Genomic DNA, 15,006 nt, shown 5'->3' with positions numbered 1-15,006 from the left:
AGCCTGGCCCGGCCCCCCCGGCGCCGCGGCCAATGGGTGCCCCGGGCCCCAGCCCCCTCCCCGGCCCTCCGCGCCCGCCCCAGGCGCACAGAAGCCGCATTCAGCGCGCCGGGGCGCAGCGTCGCGCCCCCGCCGCGGGCCCAACAAGGCGCGTTTGTCTCGGATGCGCCAACGGAGCCATTGTCCCGCCGCCGGACCCTGAGGCTCGGCCGAGCTCCCGGCCCCGGAGGGGATTCGAGGGTGCCTGGGGAACGGGGTGGAGTGGTGATGGTGAGGGCAGCCCAGCTCCGGGGAGGAGGAAGGAGGCGGCTACTCTAGTTGCTTAACTTATCTTCAATGGAAGGTATGGCCTCTGGCTCCAGAGTCAGAGCAAACTGGGGACACATTTTTTTTTGGCATCTGAAACGTGGATGAGAGGAGTCGGGGCTGACCCCACCTCCCCCAGGTGCCCAGCAGGGCACAGTGCATCAGGATGCGGGCACCCCATTCAGGATCTGACATTTCCCAGTCCTAGGCTTCCCTCCTTCACCCCGGAGGCTCAGGCCCAAGGAAGGGGACTACTGCCCGCCTGGAGCTGGGAAGGCTCAGCTCCAGCTGTGGGCAGTGCGAAACCAGCCGGTCACCCCGTGGGGCATAAGCCGCGTCAGAGCCCCACTGCCCCCGCCATTACTGGGCGACTCTGGAATGGGGAAAATTCCACATCAGCATGACTGCCAGGAACTTTTCCGTATCTGATGGGCCCGCTCGCTCTCCAGCCTCCACGGCGCTGGGGTGCACACTCATCCAAGCACGCCCAAGGTATTCCCTTGGGCTGCAGACTGGTTCCAGAGGCCCTGACCGCAGAAGACCTCCCCCCGCCCCTTGAAACATGTCAGTGGAATGGCTCTCTTTGGACACCCACAGCGAGGCCCAGCGAGGCCTCAGCCAGAGAGCCTGCCCAAGCTCCTGCCTCCCCCTGCACGGGCTGGGTCTGAAGACACTGTCCTGAAGACTTCTGTAGAGCCCGGGCGGTTCTACAGAGTGAAGGGCAGAAGGCCAAGGCCCTCAGGCACCTGGATTTGGGCAAGCAGCCCAGTTCCAAACCCCCACTTCCCCACCCTGGCCCTGCTCCTGACAGCACACAGCCCATAGTGGACAGAGCGGGCCTGGGGCAGGCAGTGGTTCAGAATCTCCCTGCCTGACCTGGGAGGGATTGAGTGACCATCCCATGCCCCCCGATTCTGACCCTGGCTCTGCCATGAGGCACCGTGGAAGCCGTACGGATGGCCCGGCCCAGGTTATAAGCCAGGCTGCTGGCAGAGCCTCGCCAGGGGTCCCCGGCAGCTCTGCCCACAAGCCCACCAGGTAAAGCCGTGGTCCCTCCACTCAGGCCCCACAGATGCTTAAGACACTGGCTTTCACCTCCTGGGCAGACGCCAGCAGGAAATGACAATCACACTGGGTGTTTGCTGAGCGTTTTGCCTACCAGACACCCGACACTAGTGAGTCTCTGAAACGTTGTCGCTGAACCCACCACACATGCCTGGGACGAAGGCACCAGAATTTCTACTCTCAGCTGACATGTGAGGAAGCATTTCACAGAGGAAAGGTCTCCAGGCTGGAATGTGGGGTCCACGGACATCCAGAGGGCTCTGGGCAGTGACTGAGGGCTGGAGCACAGCCCTCAGCACAGTGTACCCTGGAGCACAGGGTACAAGGTGGCCCTTCTCCAACCCCAGGAAAGCTCGTGAACACAGGATTCAATTGGCTGCAAAACTTCAGCTGTTTATTAACAAATGTTTCCCCACCCTCTGCCCATCACACATGGGTCTGAGTGTGGGGGAGGAGGTGCAAAAAGCCAGGGTAAATGGGAGCCGTCAGGGAGGGGCAGCTCGGGCCCCCTCCCCACCATCCCGTGTCACTTGACTCCTGGGAGCCTGATGTCTGGCCAGGCACAGAGGCCTCTCCTCTGCACAGCCACCCGCAGGGAGCTCCATCCAAGGGAGGCCGGGGCTGCCCATGGGCCCAGCCGGAGAGTGTGAGCAGAGGCCAGGGCCGGCAGAGGGGGGAGAGGGGGCGACAACAAGGGGTCCAAGTTCACCAAGCCCAGGCCCTCCGGCGCCTGTGGCCAGTCCCGCTGCTGTGAGCTGGCCTCGCCTGATGAGAAGCTGCTGCCGCTCATAACGCCCGCACCTTCTTGGCCTTCTTCTCCGATCTCACAGCCTCGTCGTGGGCTTTCCGCTTCTCCGCCAGTTTGTTGGCCTGTGAGGAGGAAGGGGATGATTAAACTGTGATGGGCGGGAGGAGGGCAGGAAGGGGACTCCCCCTTCTCCTACTCAAGGCCACCCCTTAAAAGCAGAGCTTCCAGAATATCTAACGGGCAAATTGCCATGGGGAAAAAGCAAACGATCCAAAGAGCCTCAGGTGAGGAACTGGGTCTTCACTCTGCCTTTATGACTCTTATTATTTCATGGGCCGTCAGCAAGTCAGGAGGACCGCAGGCTCCCAGGGCTGGAGGCCACTGCCCCATTGACCCACTTCGCCTGGCAAAGCTGGGGCCTTTCAAACCTTCACCAGGAGCTGCTGGAGGGGTCAGCCTGGAACCACTTGGCATGATCTCTTTCCAAAACAGGTAGGCCTTTCCACCTGGCAATTACACACCTAAGAATTTACCCTGCAGACAGATACTTGGAAGTAAGGCAGAGAGGTGCTTAAGAGTGTTTTCTGAGAATGACTAGAAAAGGGAGACAGTCTAATCCTGTCAGCAGGCACTGTATGATGCCATGGACAGCTCACGCTAAATGACAAACGTAACAGAATGACCTTCAGGCAGACCCTGGAGATACTGTGGGTTTGAGTCCACCCACCATCCCCAAAAAGTAAGCATTACAATAAAGAGAGTCCCAAGAGCTTTTTGGTTTCCCAGTGCACAAAAAAGTTCTGTTTACGCCATGCTGTTGTCTATTAAATAGTGTGTAGTAGCATCATGTCCACAAACACCATCCATACGCATTCATTAAAAAAGACTTCATTGCTAAAAAAATACTAACCACCATCTGAGCCTTCAATGAACGGTAGTCTTTTCTTAGCGATGGTAACATCAAAGAACACTGATCACACATTACTACAACAACAAATAATAATGAAAAAGTCTGAAATATTGTGAGAATTACCAAGGTCACTGGTGATGGAGAGACATGAAACGAGAAAATGCTGGGAAAATGGTGCTAAACAGACCTGCTCCACATAGAGCTGCCACAAACCTTCCTTTTTAACAAACACTGCATCTGTGAAGCGTGATAAAGCAAAGTGCTGTATGTATAGCACGTGTGTGTGCGCGAAGTCGCTTCAGTTGTGTCCGACTTAGTGACCCCATGGACTGTAGCCTGCTAGGCTCCTCTGTCCATGGGATTCTCCAGGCAAGATTACTGGAGTGGGTTTCCATGCCCTCCTCCAGGTTGTACAGCATGCTGCTGCTAAGTTGCTTCGGTCGTGTCTGACTCTGTGCGACCCCATAGATGGCAGCCCACCAGGCTCCGCTGTCCCTGGGATTCTCCAGGCAAGAATACGTCCCCCCAAATAACACTCGTGTTATTACATGCACAAAACTGGGGGGCTGTTACTACAGATCACCTCAGTGGCAATGAGGTGTGAGCCACCTTCCCATCCATTCAAGTTCTGGTGTATACAGTGCCCTCTTAACTTTTTTTTGGCCCGGAGTCTGCCCAGGAGGGCCGACAGGCCTGGAAGCTCAGCTGTGAGGCCCCATCTGGAGCCCCAGGTGGCGGGGGGGCGGTGCAGGGAGACTCACCTCGCGGATTTTGCGCCTCTTGCCAAACATGATCTTGTTGTAGAGGTACTTCTCCCGCTTCTTCATCATCATGATGGCCAGGCGCTTGGCCTCGCTCTCCTCCTCCTGGGCCAGCCGCTGCTTGTCCTCCAGCTTCACCGTGCCAGCCATCACCCTGGGCTTCTGGGGACACAGGGAGGACGCTGGTGGGGACAGGCTGACACCACCCTCCACGTCCAGGCTCGTCTGGCTCCTGCCCTTCTGGCACCAAGATGGCTGCGGGGAGGGCGGGCTGCGACCCTGGTCCACGCCCCGGTACCTTCCCCTCCAGCCTCGGCTCCTCCGGGGCGGTCAGTCGGGCCTCCGTCTTCCCCTCCAGCCTCTGCTCCTCCAGGGCGGTCAGCCGGGCCTCCTCCTCCTTCTCTGAATCAGCCTCCACATCTTCCTCCTCCTCCTCTTCTTTTTCTCCCTCTTCCTCACCATCACCTTCGTCATCTTCCTCCTCGTCCTCCTCCTCAGATTCATTCAAGTTTCCTACAAAGAACCGAGAATTCTGCACCCCGGGGGCCTGCTCTTCCCTTTGTGGTGTGAGAACCGGTGCCGGGCGCCACCCTCTGTGCCCATGCAGACATTCCAAGGGCAGAGCAGGGCTGGCTCAGCCACAGCCCCCCAGCACCTCCCCCCGGCCCGGCTGCCTTCAGAGCAAACTCCAGGCCCCCCACCCCTCAGCTCTGCTGCCTCCATGGAAACTTCCAGACCACTCTGCTCAGTTACCCTGGACATCAAGTGACACGAGACCCCAGGACACAAACATCTCCTCCTAAGCTGTGTTGCCCCAAGGAGGGCTTACAGGGTTTTGTGTCCCCACTGACTGCCCAGCTCTCTGCAATGTGCCACCTCCATAGCCAACCAGGGAAACGGCCAGCTGAGCCCCGGGAGCCGAGGCCAGCCCGGAGGAGCCTGCCCACCCGGCCTGGTCCAGCCTCCTCCACGCACCTGGGTGCTCGCCCCGCTGCAGGGCCAGTAGCTTCAGTTTCTCCGGGGGCACATAGTCGCCTTCCTTCTCTGTCACGAAGGGCGAGAGGTGTGGGGGCAGCTGCACCCCGGGGAAGTAGTCTGCCACTGGGAGGAGGAGCTGGGCATTCACTGAGTCAAACACCCACTGAGGCTGCACGTAGTACCTGGTGCAGGGCGACAGCGGAGAGTCACGGGGCCCCCCGAGGACCCGGCTGCATCTGCAGGGCCCTGGACACAGACCTCCGTGCCCAGAAACCCAAACACGTGGAGGAAGAAGAGGGCCTTGGGGGCCTACCTGCCGATGACCGGGGTCTGCTGCCCAGGCCGGTCGACAATCTGGTGGGTGATGCCAGGGTCTGTGACGTCATAGGTGGCCCCGATGCACAGAGATTTGTCCCAGGACACGATCCCCCCGAAACTCCTACAGGCACAGAGGGAGCCCACGAGGGTCCTCAGACACAAGCTCACCCTCCCAGGACACACCTGTTCCCTCCCCCAGGGTCCCCCATCCAGCAGAGCTGGCGCGTCAGGCCCCCCACCTGATGATGAAGGCCAGGGCCTCGCGGGGCACCTCACGGTTCAGGAAGAACTTCAGGCCCTCGAAGAGCTTCTTGTGCTTTTCCTGTGCCTCCAGCTCCTTCCTGCGGTCCTCCTCCTGCGCCACCATCTCCTGCCGGGAAGAGGGACTGCTCACGTGTCGGGCCCGCCCGCACCCTGCCGGGAGGCAGAGGCTGGAGACGAGCCCCTCCTCAGCTTCCTCCTAAGCCCCTCAGGCCCCCCGGCCCACCTCCAGAAGGCCGCACAGTGCTCACCCCATCAGCAGGAAACTCGTCCACTTCAGCTTCCTCCTCCTCCGTGGGCACCACCACGCGGGCCAGACTGGCACTGAGGGCAGCCAGTTTCTGTGGAAAGAAGCAGGACTGCAGAGATGCTGCTTGCAGGAGGGGGTGGGGGCAGCGTGGGGGAGGGAGAGCACTGCTGGCTCTGGGGCGGCTGTCAGTGGGTTTGGGTTCTGGGGGACGCAGGGCTAGCGCTGGAAGCCCCTCTCACCTCCAGAGAGCTCTCAGAGTCCAGCGCGTAGGTGTCCTCGCTGGTCTTCACTTCCGTGTGGACCTGACTCTCGAGCTGGGAGGTGGGGGGGAACGGTCAGAGGAAGGGGAGGCCCCAGCCCCCACCTCCCTGCGGGCAGAGAGGCTGTGTCCGCCGCCCGGCAGGGAGAAGGTGTGGGCAGGGCCTACCTTGGGTGGGTAGTGCAGGTTGAGAGACTGGTAGAGGCGGAAGTTGACGAAGCCCAGCAGGGTGGTGTAGAACTCGGTGAACGTGGCCATGACCCTGTAGTCCACATCTGTTGGGTGCTGTGGACACAGCAGGCGTGGAGGCAGGGTCAGGGCAAGAAGCACACTGACAGCACCTGGGGCGGGGGACCCGGCTGCCCAAGGACCAGAAGGGCTCTCGGGGCCGCCCTGCCTTCAGAGCTCGGTCCCTTGGGCAGAGTCCAGGAGCATCCTGGGTACCAGTGAGGCTCTGGACAAGGGTCCCAAGGGTTGTCCTGGAGGCCAGAGCCAGATCCCCGCTAGTGGTGAGAAAAGGGAAGCTTTTGTCACGAGGTGCCCAGGACTGGCTGGTGCCCCCCGCCCCTTCACTCTACACGGTCCCTGCAGAGGCTGCCCACGCCTGCTCCACCGCTCAGCTCACAATTTTCATTTACTGTCTTCTCTGAGGCTGGCCCGTGAGCACCTGGGGGCCTGGTTGGGCGAGCCGGCCCTGGGAACAGCCCACCTGCCTCGGTGGGGGAAGTTGGGACAGCGGGTGGATGGCACACTGTACCCACAAGCCCTGGTGGGACCCTTGGGACCAATACTCAGAATCTGACGACCCTGCCTCAGGCCCAAACCAGAGACAAAGGCACAGCCCGAGGACCCAGGACAGGCCGGGCGGCCGCCTGGCCCAGCCTCAGGGCGCTCTTGAGAAATGCTGCCCGCCTGGGCAGAAACAGAGCACAGTCCCACCTGTCCCCGCCTCGGTCCTTCCAGAGGCCTGGGAGCACGTGAGCAGCGACTCCCCCACGGCCCAGCGGCCCCCCGAATCCCACTACCTGCCTGGGTCCTGCTGCCGGGAGCCAGCACTGGCTGTGCAGGGGCGGGAGGGGGGCACATGAAGGCCCCAGCCCTGACCCAGCCCGGGTCCCCCATCCTCCTGCTGGGAGGAGGCGGCGGCGGTGAGCTGGCCAGAGGAAGGAGGAAGGGGCGGCCCGTACCCTCCTCCGTGCCTCCTGCGCCAGCCATGTGGAGGCCAGCCACCATAGGGCCCTATTCACCGCCGCAGGACAGACAAAGGCCAGTCTGAGCAGCGCGTGGGTGGGACATCAGAGAACAGGAAGGAGAGGGAGGGCTGGAGAAGGAAGGAGGGCGGGCAGGAAGGACGGCGGAGAGGAGGGACGGGGCAGGGAACAAACAGGGACGAGCACGGATGCGCCCACGCGGGCCCCGGAGCAGGCACAGGGGCTGCTGCGGGCCAAGCACCTTCAGCCACGGAGGCTGCTGCCCATCCCCACTGCTAGGCCTCAGAGGGGTTCCGGCCCACAGCCCCCCAGCCCAGCCCAGAGTAAGGAGCAGGGAGGGGCCCAGCGGACCCAGACTATGAGCTCAGGCTGGAGCGCCCGCTCCCCGGCCAGCAAACCTGCCATCTAGCTAGGTCTCTGCTGAAGGCCGCAGTTTCCGCTCAGGGTGAGCAAGAAGCGGGGCCCGACGCAGGCCCACCGCACAAGAAAGCAGCTGTGACCCTGTGGGGGTGACAGGCCCCATCTGGAGGCCAAGTCAGCATTTCTCTTCATGGATCCCACCCCCTACCCCCACAGTCTAAAGACAGAGAAAGCAGGCTGAGGACCCAGCGGGTCGGAGGCAGGCTGGCCTCTGCGTAAGGCCGTGCACACAGACGCACTCGGCCTGGCCGCTGCTCACTCTTCTTTCTGCGACCCGAGGACCAGGCACTGTGAAAGCTCTTCTCCCTCAAATCCTCACGACAAAGGCTTAGACGTGCAGGCCCCTTATTAAATGCGGCACAGAGAGGTAGGGGAACGTGTCCAAGGCCAACCAGCCAGCAGGTACAGCAGCCAGGCTGGCTCAGGCTCCTGTTACCACACACTCCCCCAACCCTCGCCACCCCACCGGGCTGGCACTCAGAACCCCAGCTGGTTTTGCAGGACGGGACGATCCCCTCATCTCCATCTAGGAACCGGAGCGGGGGCCAACCCTGCCCAACCCCTCCCCGGGGGCACACTCACGTCATGCGAGAAAGTGTAGGGCGTGATCCACACGATCGGCTGGCCCAGCACCTCGGCCTGGTAGTAGATGCCTTTGATGGACAGGAAGACCTGCGGAGGAGCAGGGACAGCGCGGTGAGGACCCGGGGCAGTGGCGGGGGGCGGGCGGGGGGGGGCAGGGCCCTGTGGGCGGCCCCGGGCTCACCTTGCGCAGGGCGCGGGCGGCGATGACGTAGTGCATGAACTCCACGGCCAGCCGGCGGCACAGCTGGATGGTGTCCACGTGGCACTTGCCCGTCCGTGGGAAGGTGGAGAAGAGGAAGCACATGGACAGGGCGTCATCCAGGTCCCGCAGCGCGTCGATGAACGTGGGGTACCTGCGCGGCCAGGGGGGCGGCGCTCACGAGTCCACTCCGCCCGGGCTCCCGGGGGCCTCCAACTCCTCTGCCCCCACCCGCCAGCCACCCCAGAGGCCCCGTTGCCCACACCGGGCCCAGCCAGGCCACCACCATCTCCTGGGCAGGGAGCCGGGCAACGCCCTGGGGGCAGGCACCCGGCTTCCCCGTGGCCTTGAGAGGAATTGCGGCACCAGGACGAGCCCGCTGAGCCCCGAGGGTCAGGAGGAGCGGCCGGGTCTTCAGACACAGCGCGAGACAGAGGAAAGGCCTGCAGGGGCCTCTCATGAGACCACAGGAGAGGCGCTCGGCTTCCTGGTTCAGAGGCCGGAGCCTCAGTCAGGCCCCTCGGATGTTTCCAAGTCTCCTCGCTCTCCACCCACAGACCAACCCAACGACTGAGCCCCTCCTAGAAACACCACCGGCCATTCATTCCTGGGCAACGGCTGAGGAGGGAGACGCGGACCGGGGTGCCGTCACACTGCCGCCTGGTGTGCGAACCCAGATGCCGGCTTCTTTCTCTGCACCTTTTCTTCCATTCCTCCCGCAGGACAGCCACGCCACACTCACCGGCTCTCTGTCAGCAGAGGACCCACACGCAGGAGCTCTTCCTGGGCCGCCCAGCGTGCAGCCGCAGGGCGGGGGTGGCCCGACTAACGAGACCAAGTCCATCCGGCCCGGAGCTGAGTGCTCCTGGACCAACAGCCCCCAAGAGAAAGACAGATGTTCAGGGAGCCCCGGGTTTCTGCATCTCACCACTGCTGCCACTTTGGGCCAGGTTGTTCTGGGCGGTGGGGGCTGTCCCGTGCCACAGGGGGCTGGGCAGCATCTGTGGCCCCTAAATACTAGGAGACCCCCCTGCCATCCTAGTCATGAGAACCGGAAGTGTCTCCAGACACTACCAAGCGTCCCCTCGATTTAGTCAGTGACGGAGGGGGGACACTGGAGAAGCATGGGCAAGAAACGGCTGACGTCAGAGGTGTCGAGCCACGCTTCCAGGACTTCCGTGCACACCTGTGCACCCCCAGGACCCTGGCTCTCGCTCACCACGGGGCCTTTGCCTTCGCTGCTTGCTGTTCCTGAACCACACTGCCCCTGGCTGTCTCAAAGGTCTGCCCCCAGACACCTCCTCTGACCAGCCTGTAGCTCACGTGTCCCCTCTGGTTCCCTTCACGGAGAGCATCCCTCGCGGCACTCGTGCGGAGTTGAAACCATCAGAACAATGAGCCAGTTGTTTCCTGGTCTGCTTCCTCCAAGAGGAGGCCAGCTCTGTGGGTGGGGTCTCGGCCGCGTTCCCCACTGCACCCCCAGCGCCGGGTCACAGCCCCCAGCTCACCGCTCCTTGACGATGTGGTCGAGCTTGTAGTTGGGCTTGTTGTCCTTCAGACGCTCCACCGTGTTCCACTCACTCTTCCCATAGGCCTTCCGCAGCTTCCGGACGAACACCTGGGGGAGGAGGAGGAGACCGCGGATGCGGGGCCAGCGGTTCCTGGGCACCCCTTCTGTGCGGGAGGGATGCTCGGCTTTGGGGGGACTCCCGAGGCTTCCAGAGGCCGACCACAGCTGTCTGCCGGCACCATCTGCCCCCTCGGCCACCTCCACGGAGCAGTGAACCCAACCCAGCCCACCACACTGTTGATGGGTGAACAGGGATAAGCACTCAGACGTGCTGACTCCATGTGTTTACACAAAAGTTTAACAGTTTCAGCCCTATTTTCCAATGGAGAAGAGAGGCAGGTCAGGGCCAGGAGGTTAGGCCAGAAACACCAGCCTGTGTGTCCGTGAACACAAGCCATGGGCCCACGTGTGGGGCGGGGCCACAGGAGAAAACACAGTGGAGACCAATGGTGGCCCCGAAAGTCCTCTTAACTGACCAGCTGCCGCCCTCCGAGCACTTCGGGGCGGGCCTGTCCTCTGTGCTCCCAGATGCTCGGAGGCCCCCTCCACTGTGGTCGTGAGCGGGGACCAGCCCCACGAGGGGCCCACTGTCGTGAACTCAGGAGGCCGCAAACCCCAGCAGCACCTTGGGAGGCTCTGGGGAGAGGGCCACCAGCAGCTGCACCCCTCAGCCTGGCCCCGTCGCTCAGCAAAGGCCACAGTGCCAGCAGTCCACTTTCAATTGTTTGCACTTGGTATAATTAGATCTCTACTTTCCCTATGGTATTTAAGCATTTAATGGTTTCTATTTGTGGAATGAAAAGCCTGATCTCCTGGGAGCAATTTCAGAAAGAACCCGAAACAGATGGGGTTCTTTGGGCAGCAAATAGACCAGAGAGACCCTGAAAGACTACAATTAATCAGGCAATTAATTTACTTTTTCCCAAAAGAACTAGGGGAAAGCTATGACAAGTAAAGTGTTAATCATTGGCCAGGTTCTGTGTAAATGATTTCCACACAGAAAGAGCTCAGTCAATTCGCCCGACACAATTTTGAGGTAGAATTACCTCTCCCTTTGTAGAGACTTGCTCACAGAGGTCAAACAACCTGCCTGAGTTCAGTGTTAGCAGGTCTCCATAGAGCTGGGTAGGGCCCCCTGCAGGCCCCGGAGCCCAGACTCACCTTGTACTCCCGGAACTTGTTGACGATGGGTTCGTGGAGGAGGAACTTGATATCTTTGATGAGGTAAAAGGTTCGGGCCGCAGTGGAGCCCTTGTTAACCTTCTTCTTGTGTTTGGGTTCATGGGGATAAATGCCTTTCAGGATGCACAGCCGCCTGGAAGACAAATGCCATTCCTTCAATCAGCAAATGTGCTGAGCACTGGCCATGCTGGGCCTGGAAAACCGCAGTGAACAGAGAACACGGGAACCCTGCCCTTGGGAAAGCTCACATCCTCAGGTAGGAGCCTGACCATCCCGAGTTCCTGAGAAACACGTGCAGAATGTCCCAAGCACCAGAAAGGAGACAAGCAGGAATATCGACAGGCACCAACTGTAGGCACCTCTTTTAGCAAAGGACTCGGGAAAGGCCTTGCTGAGAAGTCAGTGTTTCAGCCACATACAGGTATACCTTGTACCGTGTTTCGTTTACTGCACTTCACATACATAGCTTTGCCTTTTTCTCTTTTACAGACTGGAGGTTCGAGCGCCCTGCATTCAGCAAGTCTATCGGGGCCGACATCTGCTCACTTTGTGCCTCGGAAACATTTTGCTAATTCTCACAATATTTCAAACCTTTTCCTCATTACTGTATTTGCTATGGTGATCTGTGGTTAGTAATCTTTGATGATGCTATTACAATCAATTTTAGGGCACCACACATCACACTGGTCTAAGATGATTAACTTAATCAATAAACGCTGTGTGCTCTGACTGCTCCACCCGACCGGCTACTGCCCAGACCTCCCTACTCCCTGGGACACAACATTGATATCAGGTCAATAAATAATCCTACAATGGCCTCTAAGTGTTTAGAAGGAAGAGTCCCACATCTCTCACTTTAAATCAAAAGCTAGAAATGACTAAGCTGAGGGAGAAAGGGGTGTTGAAACCTGAAACAGGTGGAAAGCTAGGCTTCTTACACCACAGTCACTCAAGTTGTGAATGCAAAAGAAAAGCCCTTGAGGGAAATTCGAAGAGCTACTCCAGTGAACGCTGGAACGATAAGAAAGCAAAGCAGTCTCACTGCTCACCTGAAGTCGGCCAGGCTCAGCTGCAGCTTCTTCCGGGCTTTGTTTCGGGTAATGTAGTTGGTGGCAGAACCTCGTTCATACTTGGGGAGGAAAATCAATTCTCCATTAGCAATGGCTGCAGTGACAGACAGCCACTTCTGGACATTCCTCACGCACAAGGCAATGACTGCTCTGGATTCGTGGCCAAGAGGCCGTGGGGAGGGAGCGTGCCTGCACGGTCTTTACAGCGGTCAGCATGGAGGGCACACACATCTGTGTGATGCGGGCATCGTGAGGTTGCTGTGGATCAGGTGCTATGCCAAGCCCTTAGCAGTAGCTCTAAGTATCAACCACGATGATTACTGACTTGCACACATTACTTCATTTAATCCCCACCACACTGTGAGGTGGATGCCATTAAAGTTCTCATTTCACAAGGAGGAGGAAAACAGGCTCAGAAAAATAACCCGCCCGGGTCACACAGCTTTCTAAGAGCTGGGCTGCATTCAGATCTAGGTCCAAGTCCAGAGCCTGAGTGCCTCATCCACTAAGCCAGGGTTCTCAACTTCTTCTTCATTATAACCACCCTTTCCACCACTGGAGGCCTTGATAGGCCTTTTCTCCCTTTTCATCACCCTCTCTCACAGCCTCCCAAAATGTTAACACCACAGGCGTCTGACAGCTCTCTTTCTGTGACGTGGTCCTTTAGAGGGGCACACATCACTGTAGTGTCTAAGATGTCCCCCAATCAATTTCTGTTCCCTTGGAGATGACACCGTCTGGTTGAAAATGCACTCTACGCCACACAGCCTCTCTGCTTCCCCAATCATTCATTCATTCAGCAAACAATCACAAAACCTCTATTATGTTTCAAGAGTTTAGCTAGATGCTAGGAGGGTAATAAAAGACAAAAGACCTGGTCTCTACCTGCCCCCAAGGACCATATGGTCTTGTGCAACCACCTGGATGCGTGCAGTGCTAGATGTTGCCTCACAATCACAGCTCTGAATCCCGATAGAGCAGCAGAACACTGTACCAGCTGCCTGCAATGTAACCAAGCACATCCTTCCCACAGGCCTCCATGGGCAGGCCCAGGTAGCCTCCTGAGGAGTATGTTATGAACAACCCGATAGTCGCAAAACATGCCCCGCCTTCATTCATAACCTTCAGACATTTATTACCTGTCTACTGGGGATCAGGCCCATGCCAAATCCTGGGGACACAAGATGACTTTCTGCTTGTGTTAAAATTGTTTCCACTGCCCTATGCCACACTGTCACAATTCTTCTCCTTTCAAATCTTAAGGAGATAATCAAAGATAACTGGGGTGACTTTGCTCCCCAGGCGTCCAGGGAATGGATTCTGCACTTGAGGCAGTTACGTGCTACTGGCACCCAGTGGGTGAGAGATCGGGAGCGCTGCTAAACATCCCACACACACAGCATAACCCTCCCCACAACAGTTATCTGGCTCAAAATGGTTGTGAAACCCAGCTTTAAAAACTGTCACGATCCACTGACAAGTCTGCATCTGTGTCTCAAGCTCAGGTTTGCTATCTAGTATCTTTATAGCTCCAATTACAAGCACTTTCTGGGTGCTCAATAGCCTGCTGGGTTAAAAACAAATTGGCAGTCAGGACCTGCCTGGGTGGTCCAGTGGTTAAGGCTCCACGCTTCCAATGCAGGGGCTCCAGTTTCAATCCCTGGTCAGGGGATGAGATTTCACATGCAACCAAGAGTTCACATGCTGCAACTAAAGATACCACCTCCCATAAAGAAGATTCCTCAAGCTGCGACTGAGACCAGGTGCAGTCAAACAAACAAACAACAAATCAGCAGTAGAAACTTTCCAGCTGAAAGAAACAATTGAGGCAACTATATCTTCCACATCCCCTCTCTAATTTCTTCCTACCACCAAGACGATTCTCCATACAGCAACAAAACAACTCCTTGAAAAATGAATCACATTCTCTCCCTTAAGTTGATTCTTACTGCACTTTGAAATAAAATCCAGTTTTCTCACTGTGCCTGACAACCTTGCATGACCCAGTCCCTGTCCAACCCCAACTTTACCAGATGCCACTCTTCCTTTGGTTTAACTTATTCCTCGGCCATCCTGATATAATTTGATTTCTTGCACACAATAAGCCCTTTCCACCTAAGGACCTTGGCACTTAAGATTTCCCCTGCCAGGCTTGTTTGTGACCATCTTATTTGGTTGTTTACTTTAGTGTCCAACTTCTCCACAAGAAACTGAGCTCTGGGAATGCAGGGACCACATCTGGTTGTTTATGTCTCCATCCCCGATGTCTACAACAAGGTCTAATTCAACAGAAAAGGGAGTCACTAGTCTTAGAGACGATGAACTCGACAAAATGGTGAGCTCTACATAAAGCTCATCACTTTCAGTAATGAGTTGTCCTCCAGCTCGGCCTGTTTTGGGGTGGAGCTTTGCCTGGTAACCTCAATTCCCTTTCACAGCTCTACCCCAGGTTTCTTTTTCAGATTTCACAGCGAGTACTGCCGTCCTGGCCCATCATTAGATCCCTTCTGGCTGCTATCTCCTGTCGTGTTCATCCCAGCCGCTTCTGCACCCACGAAGGTCCAAGGCCGGGGAATCCCCAGGCTCCATCGCTCCCGTCTCCCACCTCCTGGGGCAGTCCCAGCCCCCTGCCCCTGCCTCTCGCCCATCACCTTCTTCTTCTCCAGGCCTCCCATGGCTCCACGCTGGCTGGTCTACAGGCGCCGCGCGGACACACACCGCCACTTCCTTCCACACGTGCCCGGAGTAGGGCCCCGAGGCCCCCACGCCGCCGGCCTGCGCGGGCTGCCCAACGAGGTGCCTGAGCGAATCTAGGGAATGATGGGACATTTCTCCTGAGATTTACAATTAAACCGCCTGACGAAATCGCTAAGACTCCTCTTTCGGGCTCTTTCCCATCTATGAGCCTCTTAC

At 58.3% G+C, this 15,006-nt stretch overlaps 1 protein-coding gene and 1 long non-coding RNA gene across 6 annotated transcripts; one reads left to right on the top strand and one right to left on the bottom strand.

Annotated features, from left to right (window-relative positions):
- Positions 1 to 1,738: 1,738 nt before the first annotated feature.
- On the bottom strand, positions 1,739 to 14,835 carry PES1 (pescadillo ribosomal biogenesis factor 1). 5 transcript variants are annotated; one of them, XM_081542533.1, is made up of 15 exons: positions 14,745 to 14,835; positions 12,073 to 12,152; positions 11,003 to 11,156; positions 9,780 to 9,889; positions 8,254 to 8,425; positions 8,070 to 8,159; positions 6,025 to 6,141; positions 5,837 to 5,911; positions 5,599 to 5,688; positions 5,326 to 5,456; positions 5,082 to 5,207; positions 4,766 to 4,950; positions 4,089 to 4,303; positions 3,791 to 3,997; positions 1,739 to 2,241 (listed from the first exon to the last, which is right to left on the bottom strand). In XM_081542533.1, the coding sequence occupies exons 1-15, from the start codon at positions 14,766 to 14,768 to the stop codon at positions 2,158 to 2,160; spliced, it is 1,860 nt and encodes a 619-aa protein (XP_081398659.1). In that variant the 5' UTR covers positions 14,769 to 14,835; the 3' UTR covers positions 1,739 to 2,157. The 5 variants fall into 5 exon arrangements, with proteins under 5 accessions (XP_081398659.1, XP_081398660.1, XP_081398662.1 ...); XM_081542534.1 differs by having other exon boundaries at positions 3,791 to 3,952; XM_081542536.1 differs by having other exon boundaries at positions 3,791 to 3,952; positions 4,131 to 4,303.
- On the top strand, positions 6,147 to 11,748 carry LOC145526566 (uncharacterized). The gene is made up of 3 exons (XR_014068991.1): positions 6,147 to 7,854; positions 8,018 to 11,279; positions 11,513 to 11,748. It is a non-coding gene; the product is annotated as an uncharacterized LOC145526566 (long non-coding RNA).
- Positions 14,836 to 15,006: the final 171 nt, after the last annotated feature.

Source organism: Giraffa tippelskirchi, chromosome 11 (genome assembly GCF_054371585.1).
Source record: "Giraffa tippelskirchi isolate mGirTip1 chromosome 11, T2T-mGirTip1v1.2.pri, whole genome shotgun sequence".
Classification (NCBI taxonomy): domain Eukaryota; kingdom Metazoa; phylum Chordata; class Mammalia; order Artiodactyla; family Giraffidae; genus Giraffa; species Giraffa tippelskirchi.
The sequence above is the reverse complement of the archived record's forward strand: the minus strand, read 5'-3'. Positions and strand labels throughout refer to the sequence as shown.